The sequence below is a fragment of the Notechis scutatus genome, chromosome 13 (genome assembly GCF_049901735.1).
Source record: "Notechis scutatus isolate UNSWTSFEM ecotype Mainland chromosome 13, rNotScu1.2, whole genome shotgun sequence".
NCBI lineage: Eukaryota > Metazoa > Chordata > Lepidosauria > Squamata > Elapidae > Notechis > Notechis scutatus.
In genome coordinates, this window is record NC_142021.1 from 10,950,294 (window position 1) to 10,968,904 (window position 18,611).

The 18,611-nt window shown below is 41.6% G+C and overlaps 1 protein-coding gene across 2 annotated transcripts in view; it reads right to left on the reverse strand.

The window, feature by feature from the left end:
* The window catches only part of LOC113425230 (transmembrane protein 132B-like), a 157,166-nt gene that overhangs the window by 15,063 nt on the left and 123,492 nt on the right, over positions 1–18,611 (reverse strand). Inside the window, exon 4 of one of the 2 annotated variants that reach the window (XM_026687284.2) lies at positions 9,952–10,095. In XM_026687284.2, coding sequence (XP_026543069.2) covers positions 9,952–10,095 — 144 coding nt within the window. Of the gene's footprint in view, positions 1–226; positions 311–9,951; positions 10,096–18,611 lie in introns of those variants that run through there. The other variant, XM_087942980.1, reaches the window with a different exon arrangement.

Below are 18,611 nucleotides of genomic sequence, written 5' to 3' on the forward strand. Positions count from 1 at the left end.
TTCCTGCTCCGTTCTCCTGGGCAGGGCAACCAAAGAAGACCCAGCCGATCAACTGGGACTCAATGGGAGGCAGAGAAGAGATGGGGGCAGGGCCAGTCAGAGGTGGGATTTGCCGGTTCTCCGAACTACTCAAAATTTCTGCTACCGGTTCTCCAGAACTGGTCAGAACCGGCCGAATACCACCTCTGATGACTACCATAGATGATAAAAAGCCCCCTTTCTTTACCTGTACACTTCCAACATTCATTTGACAGTTCCTTGCTCATGTTCAGCCACGTCACCCACACACCCAGTTCCTTGCTCAAGACCAGGCCACCAATCACCCCAAGGTTAGCCAATCCTCACTTATATTTCAGAAGGAAACGGGGTTGAATGAAATCACCGTTGTCGTCATCATCATCATCATATCATCCCATCCGGATGTTTGGGTAGCCATTGAAAATGAACCGCAAAGACCAACTTGCTACTGGGAGCTAGGAGGGGATCAAGGGTACTTACTTCTCCTTTCATAAAGACCGTTGCTCATTCCAGACTAAGCGCTTTGATCCTTCCACTTTTTACAGATTAAGCCTTACTGACAAGCATTAGCTTAAGTAAACATCTGCATGGCTCTTCATTAAGACCAAGGGTCCCAGACGGGATTAAGCATTGTTTACCCAGCGAATCCCACATCAGATGGTGCAGCTTTATTTCCCATCCATTTTTAATTGCAAATCCCAGACCTGCTCTGGGGGAATCAGCATTTCATTAGGTGGAACTAGTACAAATGTTGTGTTGCTAAGGGTTGGTTGGTTGTTGTTTTTTTTAATGCCTGATTTCCCCTCTCCGCTCTCCCTATGACTGGCGCTCAGCAATGCCACAGGGTATACAGAATCAGCAAGATGGTGCTAGTAAAGCTGTCTCAACTTAGAAGATTAGTGGAGGGGGTGGTGGTCAGAGGTTGGTAACCCCAGTGCTTCTCATGGAGCATTAAGGAACCTGATCTAAAATGTTTCATCGGTCTACTATAAGCAAACGGCAAAGGTAATGATAGAGGGAGAGCTGACAGACTCTATTAATATAAGAAAAGGAACAAGACAAGGGTGCCCACTATCACCTTTGTTGTTTGTGTTAACTTTGGAAGTGTTAAACAGAAATATTAGAGATGAAAAGAATATAAAAGGAATGAAAATCAAGAAGGAAGAATTTAAGCTGCAAGCATTTGCGGATGATCTGGTTTTCATCTTAGAAGACCCTTTAGAAACAGCATCAAAATTGATAGAAAAGATAGAGACATATGGAAAGGTGGCTGGTTTGAAAATAAACAAAGATAAGACAAAGATTTTGACAAAGAATATGCTATTAAGACAAAAGGAAGAACTGGCAGACCTATTGAAAATTCAAGTTACGAATAAGATCAAGTATCTGGGGATATATTTGACAGCAAGATGTAGCACATTAAAAGAGAATAATTATATTAAACTTAAACAGCAGATAGCGCTAGATTTGGCGAAATGGGAAAACTTACAACTGTCACTAATAGGGAGAATCTCAACAATCAAGATGAATATATTACCCAGAATTTTATATCTGTTTCAAACAATTCCAATTAGGCTTGGAAAAGATTATTTTGAAGATTTAAATAAAATTGTGTTGAAATATATATGGCAAGGTAAGAAAGCGAGAATAAAGTTAAAACTTTTGCAAGATGCTAGAATTAGAGGAGGATTTAGTTTGCCTAATTGGGAATTGTACTACCAAGCTACAAATCTGAAGTGAGTTAAGGAATGGATAACACTAAGAAATGCTAGATTGTTGACATTAGAAGGACATGGTCTGTTGTTGGGGTGGCATGCTTTTTTATGATACAAAGGAACTAAAACACAGGGGTATTTTAGAAGACATTATATATGGGAGTCTCTGTGGTTAAACTGGGAGAAGGTTAAAAGACAATGTTATTTGAAAATTCCAGTCTGGTTATCAACTATTGAAGCATTTTCGTATCCTATAATATACAAAAAGGAACAAACAGTTAGATATGGTGAAATACTGAATGAAAAGGGTGGACTTAAATCTATGCAAAAATTAGAGGAACAAGGTATGAAGATGAATTGGTTTTCATATGCGCAAATACATTCAAGGTATGATAAAGATTCTAAAACAGAAGGTTTCTATGATAAATTGACTGACTTAGATAAGATTTTGACAGGTACTGATGAAAAGGTGATTAAAAAATTGTATGGATATTTATTAGAAATTAAACTAGAAGAACAAGTTAAAGAAACTATGATTGCTTGGGGGAAGAATTTTGGATATGGGATTGATTTAGAGAAATGGCAAAAATTGTGGTCTCAAAATTATAAAATGACAATGTCAACAGCATATAAAGAAAATTTGTATAAGATGTTTTACAGGTGGCATTTTCCCCTGACAAGAATAGCAAGAATGTTCAAGAATAAATCCGAAAAATGTTGGAAATGTCATCAGACACCTGGCTCATTTTACCATATGTGGTGGACTTGTGCGGATGCCAAAAAATACTGGACTAAAATCCACGTGTGGTTGGAGAAAATGACAAAAAAACATATAGACTTGAAACCAGAGATATTTTTATTGGGAATTTTACCTGAAATATATAGTAAAGACTTGAAATACTTGATTGTAAATGTATTAACAGCAGCTAGGATTGTATTTGCTAAAAACTGGAAAAATGAGAAGATACCATCACAGGAGGAAATCATTAAGAAAATGTTGGAATGTGCTGAAATGAATAGATTGACATTTGAAATTAGAGAACAAGAGGTAAACAATTTTACAAAATTTGGGATCTTTTCTATCAATGGTTAGATAATAAAGTACAGCAATGAAATATGTAGATTTCTAGAAAATAATAAATATATAAAGATGTACTTCTTTCTTATTATAACTACAAAATGATTTTAGGATAGATTTGGGATGATAATATGAACTGTTATATAATAAATTAAGTAAATTATGGTTATCTTGTAAAACATGAATGAATAAAAGTATAGTCAAATGATTGATTAATAATGATACTAAGGTATTTAGTTTTTGATTGACAATATGAGATTATATGTAATGTAATTGTAATTGAAGACTACGAAATGGAAGCACAAAACAATTTGTAAACCAACCGGCACACTGTATGTACACCTATGGAAGATAGCTTGATGTTTTTATGTTTTGTTTGTTTATGTTTGTTTTTAAAAACCAATAAAATTTAATAAAAATAATAATAATAATAAAATGTTTCATCAGTCTGAGAGCTGAAGCTCTCCAGGAAGTTTACAATAAAACAAACTCGAAAATACAACCTGAGTAAAACAAAAACAGGTAAGACACTCGAATGGAATACAAAATTAAGTGTCACATGTCTATGGAGATTCTCAATCATGCAAGTCACGGTGGTTTTCCAAAACACAATTGGACTTTCTCAGGGCTGTCTTAACAGCATTATGGGCCCCGAGCAAAGCAGTGTACTGGGGCCCCTACAACAACTACTCACAGGAATAAAAATGTAAATGGTCGATAAAATTAAACATATATTTGCATGTTAGTATAAGTTCAGTGGCTCAGTGGCTAAGATGCCTGAGCTTGTCGTGAGAAAGGTCGGCAGTTCAGCGGTTCGAATCCCTAGCACCACATAACGGAGTGAGCTCCCATTCCTTGTCCCAGCTTCTGCCAACCTAGCAGTTCGAAAGCACTTTAAAAAATGCAAGTAGAAAAATAGGGACCCCTTTGGTGGGAAGGGAACAGCGTTCCGTGCACCTTTGGCGTGTAGTGATGCTGGCCACATGACCATGGAGACGTCTTTGGACTCTTCTTTGGCTTTGTAACAGAGATGAGAACCACCCCTAGAGCTGGAAATGACTAGCACATATGTGCAAGGGGAACCTTTACCTTATTAATTAAAAAATGCAGTAAAATGTAATAAATATGTTGCTGTATTTATATGATACAAGGTGCATTGAAGGGTTAACACACACATATTAGTATGGGGGCCTTATGGTTGTGGGGCCCACAGACAAGTGCCTGTGGACTTTCTTGGGTTTTTCCTTGAAAATGTTTTGCTTCTCACCCAAGAAGCTTCTTCAGTTCTGGATTACCACGTAAAGTATTCAAAAGCAGGGAATTGGGAGCCAAGTACAAACTGGGATGTGTTACAACCCAAAACTTCCTGAAGTTTAATTGTCTGCTTTCTCTCTTGCTCAGTAGGGACAGGTGCAGCTGCCTTGGTATTTATCCACTCACACATCACAAGACCCAAGGATGTCTTTCACTTCTTATAAACTCTAGATTGGCACAATAGTTGCCAGCAAGCGGTTAAATGAAGAGACACAAACTCATTGGTAGCTTCAGACTGCAATGAACAGGGACATGCATTCAATTTCACAGCTACTACAATTGTTGGCCGAGCGGGACAAAAATAGCCAGAGAAATGATTGGAGCCTGAGAGAGAAGGGCCTCCTTATCAGTCAACAGGAGTGCTTATTTATCATCAATTTATCAGGTACTAAAGGAGCTGAGGGTGTAGTAGCACAAGAAAACAACAATCAATGACTTAATAGCCAGCCATCAACACCCTAATTAACAACTAAAAGCGACACACAACCAGGCACCATATAATTACAGTAATATGTAAAACAGTCCATTGCACATATTCTGGAGAGACAGAAGTTCCCAAAAGCTTGGAATAATAAAACCTAAAGCCATCTCCAATTAGATACTTGCAACAATATTTGCACCTCATGGCAATCTTAGAGGTAGCCTTACAAGTGTTTAAACCTCCTGCTGCACAATTTAGACAAAAGCGAATAGCAACAGGATCAGGAACCATAATTGTTATGACATATTCTCCACAACTTCTGCATCAGGAGGGGGGAGGGGGGAATGGAATTGGGGATCTGTCAAAAGGCAAGAGCTTTTATGTCACATAAATTAGCCTCCGCTACTTCAGAATGACATCTTCTTGTCAGACTGATGGCTTGCTGTCGTCAGTGTCACTGATGTGTCCCCAGGGAGCACTTCACCAGCGGTATCACCCCAAAGCAGGTGTCGTAAATTAAGTCCTGAACACTTTCGCTCACGCAAAATTGAGGAGAATCTGATTAGAGCGCCGGTATGCGGAGCAGAGGGAATCTCACGGTTGATTGCAGCTCCTTGGAAGAGCAGATCAAATAATTCCAGCTGCAACTTCTGGCACATTTGGAGGGCTGGGTCAAGTTAAACAATACAATGAGCTTAGGTGGGAGGAGTGACTCTTGGGAGCCGTAATTAGGGCAGAGTTAGGATTTGGCCATGGAGGGTTCTCAAAATATTAGTAGAAAATTCTTTTCTCTTTCTTTCTTTCTTTCTTTCTTTCTTTCCTCCCTTTCCCTTTCCTTCCTTCCTTTTCTCTTTCTTTCTTTCTTTTCCCCTTTCTTCCTTCCTTCTTTCTTTCCTTTCCCTTCCTTTTCTTTCTTTCCCTTCCTCTGCTTTCCTTACTTCTTTCCTTTCCCATCTTCTTTTCTTTCCCGTCTTTCCTCCCTCCCTTCCTTTCCCTTCCTTCCCTTCCTCCCTCCCTTTCTTTCCTTTTCCCCTTCCTTCCTTCTTCCTTCCTTTCCTTTCCTATCCTTCCTTCTTTCCCCTGCTTTCCTTCCTTCCTTCCTTCCTTCCTTCCTTCCTTCTTTCCTTTCCCATTCTCCCTCCTTCCTTCCTTTCCCTTCCTTCCCTCCCTCCTTTCTTTCCCTTCCTTCCTTCCCTCCCTCCCTCCCTCCCTTTCTTTCCTCTTCCCCCTTCCTTCCCCCTTCCTTCCTCCCTTTCCTTTCCCTTCCTTCTTTCTCCTGCTTTCCTTCCTTCCTTCTTTCCTTTCCCATCCTCCCTCCCTTCCTTTCCCTTCCTTCCATCCCTCCTTCCTTTCCTTTCCCTTCCCCCTTTTCTTTCTTTTTTCCTTCCTTCCTTCCTTTGTTCCTTCCTTTGTTTCTTTCTCCCTTCCCTTCCCCGCCCTCCTCCTCGTACCCTAGAAGCAAACACATGCTTGCAAGGATTCCAATAGTTAACAGAGAAGAGCATTTGAATCTTGGCCCACTGAGGTGGACACAAGACAAGCCAATACATGGGCTGCTCTTCTGAGAAGTCAAGGAGGGCTGGCATCAGGATTTCCAGGCACAGAGACAAATCCACTTGTCTTTCCCAGAAAGGACAGGTTGGGAGGACAACCTCTTGGCTCCTTTCTGGAGCACCGTCTTCCAATCTACTTCATCAAGATCAACTAAGCAGGCATCAGAGGTCAAGAGTGCCACGCCATCCATTATGGGCGAGAGGACATGGCACATTTCAGTAATTAGAAAAGAACAACAAGGGATGAAATTAATGGGATAAAGAAGCACGAAATTAGGCAATTATAGGCAGCTTCCCTGATGGGGCTTATCACCTCAACTTGCTTGGCAAGGGGTAGGAAAGGAAAAGACCAAACACTCCGGATATAAAAATGAGAGCCAGGATTCAAACAGCTGCCTATAAAAATTGGGTCCTGGATTTTCAATTCCCCAGATAATTTCTTTCTTTCCCAGCTACCTTTCCTAGGTTTATCAACAGCCTTAAGGAACCCATAAGGAAGGTTCACTAAAACGGATAAGCAAATATTATTATTAATATATGATCATTATTAATGTTATGAATATTATTATCATTGTGATTATTACTTCTTAAAACTAATTGTACCCAGACAACACACTGTTTACGTAGACATTGATTTTTTTGCGTTTAATTTTTTTAAAAAAAAAACAGCCCCCTTTTTTTTTTTTACTAAGAATCTCACTATTACACAGGTGTTCTTCAACTTATGGCCAGTTAGTGACTGTTCAAAGATATGATGGACCCCGTCCGCCCAAAAGATACTTACAAACTGGAATAAAAGTTCCAATGGCTGCCTTCCCCCCAAAAGTCACATGATTGCATTTTGAGTGCTTGGCAACCAGCTCACATTTATGGCAGTTTGCGGTGTTATTTCCCCGCAATTTATGACGTTGTTGGCAGAAACTGATGTTTGCTTTCTGTGGATGGGGAAAAAATAACTCCAATCATTGCAGATAATGTGTTTTGCTTAACAACTGCATTACCACTAACTTTTGCTTAACCTTAATCTCTGCGAAAAAAGGGAAAAAGGAGTCATAAACTCAGGTCACATAGGTGTCTCAACTTACAGCCATCAGGACATAAGATGGAAAGTCTGGACTCCATTGTGGTTGTAAGTCAAGGATGACCTGTGTATGTTTTATACGCATGTTTCCAAATGTCCACAAAACATGTCTGTATTATTCAAAAGCCCACATGGCAATGGTGGGATTCAATTTTTTACTACTGGTTCTGTGGGCATGGCTTGGTGGGCATGGCTTGGTGGGCATGGCAGGGGAAGGTCATACTGCAAAATCCCCATTCCCTCCCCACCCCACTAACCTGCTTTCCAGCTCCGTTCTCCTGTGCAGGGCAACCAAAGAAGATCCAGCCAATCAGCTGTGGGTGTGGCTTGGCTTGGTGGGTGTGGCAGGGGAAGGACATACTGCAAAATCCCCATTCCCTCCCCACCCCACTAACCTGCTTTCCAGCTCTGTTCTCCTGTGCAGGGCAAACAAAGAAGACCCAGCCGATCAGCTGGGACTCAATGGGAGGCAGAGAAGAGATGGGGTCGGGGCCAGTCAGAGGCGATATTTGCTGGTCCTCCAAACTACTCAAAAATTCCACTACCGGTTCTCTAGAACCGGTCAGAACCGGCTGAATACCACCTCTGCTACATGCATGCAAACCAGAACGTTCCACAAGTCTAGAAACGCAGCCATTCCCTTGTTTTGCAAAGGTAGTAATATGATCAGGCACCTAATTCTTTTTTAATAACATTTCCCGAGATGTTTAAACTTGGTGCTCAGTCGCACCTGAATACGCCAGTTTTTTTTTTTAAAAAAAAGAATTAAAAACTCAATTAACACCACGAAAAGTCCACAGAACGTATCTTGACACATCCCTCGTTGCCATAATGATGTGATGAGAGGAAGGGAGGGGAAATCCAAGCAAGCCAAGAAGCAAATCATAGAACTTGGGAGTGTGAAAGAAAGCATTTTGGGGAAGAAGCAAAGATCAGCAGCTGAATCGTGCAGCAATGGAAGAGGTTGGAATGACATCTCCCACTCAATTCAAGACCTCTTCATTCCCTATGTCAATTTGAATCAGATAATCACATAATTAACTGATCGGTTCCCCTGTGGTGACAGACATCTACACTGGAGAGAAAGCCTGGATGAAAATAATGAGTTTTATCACCATACCAGTGTCAACGCATGCACTTCTCTATGTCAATGAAAAGAGGCATTAGTTGCTGCTATCATCTTACCTCATGAAGGAATGAGAACTTGGCATGTTTGCACACTATATTTAGACCTGGCTGGGATTAACAATGGTATTAAATTTGTTAGCTGATGTGACTTAGATGTTCGGGGGAGGGGGGTGAATGGGTGACTCTTATACTACCAAGACATCCTTGGCTTCAATAAATGCACGTTGGTTTCAGTAAGAATGAGAGGAGAGGTAGCAACAAACATAATGCCTGCAGAAACAGGATGGATGGATGGATGGATGGATGGATGGATGGATGGATGGATGGATGGATGGGTGGATGGACGGATGGGTGGATGGATAGATATATTCATACATGCTCTCATTAATACAGATATACCTGCAAAATGGATACAGTGGTACTCAGTTGCTTTGAAATTCATCGAATTTATTACTCAAAACATTCTGAAGTGAGAATTTTGCCCCAGTACTCATCATTTCTTTGATATTCAACACACACTTGTGGGTGTTGGCTGCTTTGTGACTCACTACATTATTCCTTGTGGGGGAAAATTATTTAGTACTCATCATTTTTGGTACTCATCATGCCTCCTGGAACCAATTAGCATTGAGTGCAGATGTACCACTGTGGGTGGGTGGGGGAGTGGATGGATGGATGGATGGATGGAGAGATAGATAGATAGATAGATAGATAGATAGATAGATAGATAGATAGATAGATAGATAGATAGATGATAGATAGATAGATGATAGATAGATAGATAGATAGATAGATAGATGATAGATATAGATAGATAGATGATAGATAGATAGATAGATAGATAGATAGATAGATAGATAGATTGATAGATAGATGATAGATAGATATATAGATAGATAGATAGATGATAGATAGATAGATAGATAGATAGATAGATAGATAGATAGATGATAGATAGATAGATAGATAGATAGATGATAGATAGATAGATAGATAGATAGATAGATAGATAGATAGATAGATAGATAGATGATATGATATAGATAGATAGAGGTAGATAGATAGATAGATAGATAGATAGATAGATAGATAGATAGATAGATAGATAGATAGAGATAGATAGATAGATAGATAGATAGATAGATAGATAGATAGATAGATAGATAGATAGATAGATAGATAGATAGATAGATAGATAGATAGATAGATAGATAGATAGATAGATGATAGATAGAGGCAGAAGAGAGCAAGAGCGAGTAAGAGAGATGAATGGATAGATGGATGGATGGATAGTCAAATTGGAGCTATCCATTTTGGAATTCATATTGACTCTTCCTTGCCTGTGAGGTCCTTGATGCTTTCTGAGCTTGGTTGTTTTCTTGTTGACATTTCATTGCCCAACTAGGGAACATCATCAATGCTAATGTTGCTAATGTTAAGGATGATGGTGATAGCACTCCCTGCTCATTATATTTAAAAGCAGGAGAGAAGGTGTGTTCTCCGTGAAGGTTCTAGAGATAGCGACATACATCATCCAGTGGTTGGTTAAGTAAATTTGTTGATTCGTAAGACAGTTTCAGCCTTAGATAAACATCAGACTAAACCGTTCCTGGGATGTTTCCAGTTTCAAGAAGCAGCCTTACCTTGAGGACATCTTCATCAGCTGATCTGCATTCAGTGGAGCTGGAGATGTCTCTGATGGATCCATCTTCTTCAATGGCAACCACTTTCACAGGGATGGACACTGGCTTGCCTGTCAGGACGGCTGTGTTGAGGATCTCTGTATCCTATTCAGGCATACAAAGAAGAAAAAGAAGAAAACAGAAGTCCACAAAGGAGGCACCATCAGAAGAGTAAGATGAAGCAGGGACATAGTTAAGGCCCCTCTATCCAATTTTCATCCTCACAATAAACTTGTAGAACACCTATTGTTCATCATGAAGGTGAGATTCAACCTCAGTATCGTTTGGTAGACATCATAAAGATCTGGAGATCTTTCCTGCAAGATCTTTGCTAAGTCCAGCAGCGCCCTCAACCATCTGGGATTCTCAACACCACCAGAAAGGAGTGGTGGGATGTTTAAAAAAAACCTGTTGTGCCAGAATCAGAAACTAGGTGTTCGAAGTAACTTCTCCCAATTCTGCATCCATCCACTGATGGAAGGATGCAGAATTCCACTGGCCTGGACCATAGTCCTTTTAAGTCTCATCTCATGTAGAAATGGTCTTTCCCCTGTCATATTTCCACCACCCTGGCAAGCCTGAGGCTGATCTGGCTGTGGCCGGTCCCTTTTCGTGGGTGCTTTTATTTCTTTCTTTTTATATATATAAATATCTTTATATTGTACATTTTTCTTGTAGTGCATTTTTAGTCTTGCTGTATCCCATCCTTTTTAAGTAATACATCATGTTATACACCCTGGTTATAACCAATATTCTCTTAATCATACATTTATAGTCCCTTTTAAGTGCATACTGTTGTACCTCATAGTTATAACCTTTATTTTCATACTTTTGTATAATTATCTCACTCCTTTCCCCTCTCTACTTCCCTCTCTTTCCTTCTCCCTTTTCCTCTTCTCCTCCCCTCTCCCCTCTCTTCTCACTTCTTCTCTACTTCCCTCTCCTACTCCTCTCCTCCCCTCCATTTCCCTCTCTCCTTTCCCCTCTCTACTTCCCTCTTCTTCCATTCTCCTTCCTTCTCCTTTTCCCTCGGCTTTTCTCCCTTCCTCTCTACCCCTTTCCACTCCACTCCACTTCCCTCTCTCCCTTCATCACTTCATTTCCCTTTCCTTTCATCTTTTTATTTTCCTTATTTTATATAAATTTCCATTTCCCTACAGGGTACAGGGTATTTTCCAGGTATCTCTCTTTCAAGAATGGGAGCTTTTGTTTCTGTTGGGGTTTATTCTCACATGGCTTCAAGTTGACACAGTTTGGAGTTGAAGGGGGAGAGTAGAGAGTAAAGAAATGGAGTTTTACAGCCAGAACAACATAGCTCTCTTATGAGTCAGAGACATTCCAATGGCTGGCTGGCCAGAGGAGGAGGAGAGAAGTCTCCAAGCAACCAGCCAGTATCCCGATTGGACAATGTGATATACTGTTTTGAGAAAACAAGAAACTTTTAATGTAGTAGAAAGCGTGGGAACCTTCAGTTCTGGCTTTCCACCAGTTTGTGCCAAGATGATGTGTCTGAATAAACCTGTTCTTTGAGGAACCAGATTGCCTCGAGTTTTTTTTTTTTTTTTTTTTTTTTTTTTTTGTTTTTTTTTTTTTGTTTTGGTTTTTTGGTTTGTTGGGGATAGGAAATTAGAAGAGAGAGGAAAAGAGGGGGAGGGGGGGGGGGGGGGGGGGGGGGGGTTTTTTCGGCGTGCGTTCTTTTCGTTTGTGGGGGGGGGGGGGGGGTTTGGGTTTTGGGTTTAGGGTTTTTGGGGTGGGGGGGGGGGGGGGGGGGGGGGGTAGGGGGGGGGGTGTTGGGTTTTTGGGGGGTGGGGGGGGTGTTTTTTTTTTTTTTATTTTTTTTGGTTTTTTTTTTTTTTTTTTTTTTTTTTTTTTTTTTTTTTGTTTTTTGTTTTTGGGTGTTTTTTTTATGGGTGGGGGGGATTTTTGTTGTTTTTTTTTATTATGTTTTATTTGGCTTAACAATGTTTGGTCTGTCCTTAAGACCGAAGACTTAAGACCGAAGACTGTTTGTGATGGGTACATTAATTGGAACCTGACATTTGGAATATTGAAGTCATGGTGAGACTATGAATAATTCTCAAAAAAAAAAAATTAAATAGTAGTATTTAGGGACTATAAATACAGGGTGCAAAGAAATGTTATTTATGTTTAAATGAATTAATGGGAAAATGAGGAATGGGTTACGAAAAGAGACTAACATTGTTGAAGTTGTGGAAGTTGGAACATTAGAATTACACATATTTGTATTATTATTGCTGTTTAAAAAAGATGTGACCCAGTCAATACAATGCCCACAAAATATGTATGTTTATATTGAAAAATAAAAAAAACTTATTTGAAAAAATAATAATTGGAACCTAACACACCATTCATGGACAACAATGCTAGTTTATTTCCCACATCAGTAGGATTCAGGATTACACAGGGCAGTTTCTCCAGGTTGCCTTTAAACCTAATCCTTGTGGTTCTTTGGGACCAGATTATCTCTCAGCCTTAGATTGCTGAAATGACAGAATGATCACTGGCTTCCTATCTCTCTTATTTCTAAATTCTCCATTGCAGAAGTTTACCATCAAACTTTTCCCTTCTGTGCCGAAACAACAACTCAGCAAGCAAATCCCACATTCTCTTCCTCCAATCATTGTGGTACCAACAACAACACCGGGGATACCAATTACTAATTTAAAAACACATATATTTTCTGCTTCGTCGACAAATGCCACTTGGAGACGTTCTCAGGGCCATGAAGTCATAGATTTTTTTTTCTTTCCTCCCAACGTTCTGAAAAGCTATCGATGCTTTTTCCTCGACACATTCTCAGATGCAGCCTGCTAATGAGTCCATTAACAGGGAATTCATTGACACATCACCATGGATGCCATTTGATTAATTACGGCAGCTCCCCGCTCTCATCAGGACGTAGGCAGAGGATGAGAGGTAGCAAAATGAAGGACAAGAATTCTTGATAAAAACTTGAATTAAGGCATTTGATCCGGGAAAGCAATATTTGCAATTAAGGCACGGGAACTGGATCTCACGGGGACTAACGATTCTTTTGCAAATCGCTACAGCCCTATCGGTGGCTACAAAAAAAAAAAAAAAAGGAAGAACACTCTATTTCAAGTGCCATCTGCCACTGGAATGGGGGAATCAACCCATCCAGCCTATTAAAGTTGGAAAAGAAACAGCCTGGTTTATAAGAGCGCATTGACTCGCATGCCAAGCCAGGCGTTGCCACAACAAACAAGGTCCTTGACATGCATCGCTCCTCAGAATAGAAGTCTGGACAAAACATTTGCAAGAGATGCATCCAGAAAGAGGCTGACATTTTGAGGAGGAGGCCCACAAATACAGACAAATTGTCAAAAAGTTTGGCAATCTTTTCCACGTATGAGCGCATAACTATATGTGGATGCCTATGTGTGTGTATATATCACTGTTAACGGGTATAGATATGTGCATCTATGTGTGCGGGTGTTCATATATTGGATTAGATTAACAGAATTGGAAGGGACCTTATAGGTCATCTAGTATTAATTAATACAATTGAGTGAGTCCAGAAGTATTTCACGAGAAGAGTCCTACACTCCTCTGCTCGCAACAGAATATCCTTCACCATCGGGCTTGAAATTTTAGGCTTGGGCAACCTAGAACTATGCTGCCTACAGTTAGACTTAAGCATAGTACACAAAATTATCGGCTACAATATCCTACCAGGTAATGACTACTTCGGCTTCAACCGCAACATTACAAGAGCACACAACAGATACAAATTCAATGTAAACCGCTCTAAACTTGATTGCAGAAAGTATGACTTCAGCAACAGAGTGGTCAATGCCTGGAATGCACTACCTGACTCTGTTGTTACATCCTCTAACCCACTCCTTTAACTTCAAACTATCCACTATTGACCTCCCCCCATTCCTAAGAGGTCTGTAAAGGGTGTGCATAAGTGCACCATCCTGCCTACGGTCCCTGTCCTATTGTCCCCATTTATTCGTACCTATTTCCTGTATTCTTTCCGCTACTGGTTCTCCAGACCTGGTCAGAACCTGCTGAATATCACCTCTGCTTCCTTCCCTTTGTTCCTCTCTTCCTTCCTCTCTCTTCCATTCCTTTCCTTCCTTTCTTCCTTCCCTTTTAGTGGTGGTATTCAAATTTTTTTTACTACCGGTTCTGTGGGTATGGCATGGCTTGGTGGGCATGGTAGGCATGGTAGGGGAAGGATACTGCAAAATCTCCATCCCCTCCCTACCCCACTAACCTGCTTTCCAGCTCTGTTCTCCTGTGCAGGGCAACCAAAGAAGACCCAGCCGATCAGCTGGGACTCAGGAGGCAGAGAAGAGATGGGGTTGGCGGGGCCAGTCAGAGGCGGCATTTGCCGGTTCTCCAAACTACTCAACATTTCCGCTACCAGTTCTCCAGAACTTGTCAGAACTGGCTGAACACCACCTCTGCCCCAGTCACTGTGCCTTGTTTTGTTGGGCTGCTCTAGGAACACCTCTGTAGAAGACATTCAAGGAAGTGCTTCCTAAAAAGTCAAAATTTCTGTAGCTCTAATGCTGTCTGGTTTAGGATGTTCACGTGACACATTAAACTTAAGTCTCCTGTTGACCCAGCTAAGCACATCCTCTGAACACAGATGCTACACAATAGCTTTATATCTTAGCTAGCAAATAAAATGTCCACTTGGATCCTTGGTTCCTCCACTTTGAAGGGTTTAGGGAAGAGTTGACAAGAGGCTGGACACATGAATAGCTTCCTCTGTGGATCATATCCCGGGTTCTGCTACTCTGGTCAACGGGAGCCCATTATCTTCACAGGCACTGAAACCCACATTTTGAGTTCCTTTCACATGCGCTCCCTGCAATCTGCACATCGTTTCCCCCCACCCCCCACCCCCCATGCAGAAATATGCAGTTTAGCATTTGATTTCCAAAGGATTTAAACATCTGGCTCCAGGCTGCGGATAAATAGGGATGAGCTTTGAAAAGAAGAAGGGTACAAGAAAGGAAAACAAGGCATTCTTTGCTCCACATCGCGGAGGATGCGAACCAGATGTCCCGTGCCTCGTTTTGCTCTTCTCCACCCCACTCCCCAAATGCATTATGTTCATCAGGACTTAGGGGGTTTATCCCTTCCCAGCTGACATCTGGCACAAAGAGGACAAGGTTTTTTCTTTAAAAAAGAAGATGAAGGATGCAAAAGAGGAAATGCCTTGCCATCAGTGGGATTGTTGTTCGCCCGTTTTAATATAGTGACAGCACAATAAAGAAGTTAGATCTGCATTTCTGTAAAATATTAATATGTTTCATTATCCAGGCATCCAGAAAGCATCATATTTACTCTCCAAGCAGGTTGGTCTCCTTCCTTCCCTCCCTTCTGCTTCCTCCTTCCCTTCCTCCATCCTTTCTCCTTCCTTCTTTCCCTCCCTCCTTCCTTCCCTCCCTCCCTCCTTCCCTCCGTCCCACTTCCTCCCCTCCCTTCCTCCATCCTTTCTCCTTCCTTCCTCCCTCCCTCCTCCCTCCCTCCCCTCCGTCCCACTTCCTCCCTCCCTTCCTCCATCCCTTCTCCTTCCTTCCTTCCCTCCCTCCTTCCTTCCCTCCCTCCGTCCCACTTCCTCCATCCTTTCTCCTTCCTTCCTTCCCTCCCTCCTTCCTTCCCTCCTCCCTCCTTCCCTCCATCCCACTTCCTCCCTCCCTTCCTCCATCCTTTCTCCTTCCTTCCCTCCCTCCCTCCTTCCTTTCTCTCTCCCTCCCACCTTCCTCCCTCCCTCTGCTCCTTTCTTCCTCTCCTTCCTTCCTTCTTCCTTTGTTCCTTTGTTTCCATCTCTCTCCTTCTAACTCACACAGTCTCTCATAGACACACACACACACACACACACACACACACAAGTGGCATAGGGAGATAAGTAGTAAAAACGGAAAGATTATACATTTCTGCATTTGGCTCCACGTGAAAATGAAAAAAGATTGGCTATGACTCATCCTCTCTTTTAAATGAAGTTCGCAGAAGTTCTACCTATCTTACAAGACTCTCTCCAGACAGTCTGCCTTTCCCTGGGAACAACCAGGTTTCATGGAACTGGAGGGCACTCATGCTTACGCCTCTTGCTCAGGGACTCCAAGCTAGGTCCCCGCTTGACCTGGCTGGCAGTTTCCCGACAGGATTCCACCAAGGTAAGGAAAGGGAGCTGCTTGTTCGAATGCTTTCTTGAAATGCAGACATTTCTCTAAAAGCTTTCGGGGTTAGGACAGGGGAACATCCAGGCAAGAGGATATCATTGAACAAGCTGGGCGAGGATTCAAACCAGTTAGGAAGATGCATAATATGAGCAGCAGAGCTCTGAACAGCATGCGAGTCAGACTTTGAGATGCTGGAATCAAGTATCATGTCATCTCAGTAGGCCGACAGATTGTTTTTACCAACAAACAAACACAGCCTTGATCTGCAAATCTAGGAGAGAGAAAAGAGAGGGAGGGAGGGAGAAGAGAGGAAGTGGGGTGTGGGGGAACCTATGGTGGAATTAGAAATGAATGCAAAGACTTTACCAAATAGTCAAGTCAAAATATTCTTTTTGGTCTCTTGGTCTGGGCAAGATTCAGTTGGACATTTCAGAAGCCTGGAATGGATCCATCTGTCCCAAGTTGAAATTTAATTCAAAGCATTTTAGAGACCTGCAAGGCAGCTAGTCCTCAACTTACTGTCAGCCTTGGAAGCCATTTTTCTTGGAAGCTTCGAGGCTGCCACATTCAGTGCCTGGGAATTTGGGAGGGGGGATTTCATAGAGAGGTGGAAGATTAGACTCAACAACATTCCTTTCTCAGAGAGTCAAGGACATGTTTCCCTGCACCTGGAAGGGAGTGACTGGAGGGATGTCTCCAGTTGGGGTAAAGATTGGATTGGGCCATGTGATGGACTGATGGACACAGGGAGGATGGATCTTGGATTTCTCTTTTGGGAAGGGAAAACCTGGAACTCTCATATATGGGTTTTCCCAGATGTGACAACTCTACTAAAATGGAACTTTAGGGAAATGTTTATCTTGGAGTTTATTGGTTTGGAGTTGTTTAGTTGGAATGCTGACGCTTACAACATATCATTGAACCCATAATCCTTGCTTGGCTTTGTTCTGTCTATCCTGGCCTATCTCCTAACTCAGTTACCACCAGCTGTAAGACTTCTAAGGGTCGTTTTCCACCCACAGAATGGATAATGTTGCAAGCCACAAGGCAGATATCGGGGAAAGACCAAAGTTCAGGAAGTGGCACATAAGAACATTCATGCTCTTTGAAAATGATCGACAGAGGAAAAAAATTTAAAAAGTAAAGGAAAACAAACAGCAGGGATGTCCCAAAGGTGTTTTTTTCAAGAAGCAACTGGACTTTCTGCTTTTTTTTCTTGGAAGACATTTCGCTTCTCATGCAAGAAGCTTCTTCGGCTCTGACTAGATGGTGGGGAACAGAAGGATTCTTAGAAGCTTCTTGGATGAGAAGCGAAATGTCTTCAAAGAAAAAAAGCAGAAAGTCCAGATGCCTCTTGAAAAAACACCTTTGGGACAACTATGGCCTGGATGACAGAGAATCTCCATATACAAATAGCAGGGATTTTTAATAGAATATATTTGAAATGGAAATGGGCCGGAGATTAAATTCATGCATCCAGACTTTGCAGAAGACATGTCCCATAGATAAGTTAGAAATCACAATGATGTTGTTCCAACATTATATGTTTCCACTAGCTGGATACCCGCGCTTCACTACGAAACTATGTGGTCGGGCTTAGTTATTGGGGAGGAAAATAAGGGAGAAAATTCTGCCTCTGCCCTTCAGCATCCATCGGTATTCATCTGGCTAGCGTCCTGTCAGTGTGTGAGAGAGTTGAGGGCTGTTTGGAAACTGCAAGAGTATTTGCTATGTGAGCAAGAAGGAGACAGCAAGGAGCCTGGGCATGGCTTAGCTCAACTGTTCTGGACTAAAGTTGCTTGGTGCTGTGAAACTGAAACCGAAACTCCTCTCCTCTGCTTGTGTTTTGCATTTGGAAGAGATTTCTTTTCAGGTAGGGAGGGGGAGTAGGACTCCTAAGCATCAGAGCGTGTTAATAATAATAATAATAATGGAAATATTACTGCTCTGATGGTCATTTCGAAAAATCCTTTCTTAGTGAGCACCTAGAAGCCAAGAGGAACATACGTGCCAAAATTTCAAGTTTGTAGGCTTTACAGTTCTGGAGATTTTGTGATGATGTGTGAGGGGCATTTTGCTTTTATATATATAGATTAAAAAGCACACTTTGAACATGAATGTATCCCCCAGTCAGAAGGGAGAGGACCAGCTCTGTCCTGCCATAGTAACGACCTCTCTGCTTATTCCTCATTCTTCCCCTGAATGGGGCTGGATTAGTGCTTCGCCAGCCTCTTCCTTAATTACAACTGTAACCTGCTAATGATCTTGCTTTGTTGTCTGAAGTCACCTACTTCAGATTCAGCCTTGGCTCCATTAAAATTTAATACAACAGCAGGTCACAACAGAACTCGGAAGCCAATGACAGCTGCTTAATTAAAACCTAAAGCTGATTAGACCACCGAGAGGAAAACTCTAGAGGAAGAATGGAGAGTCACA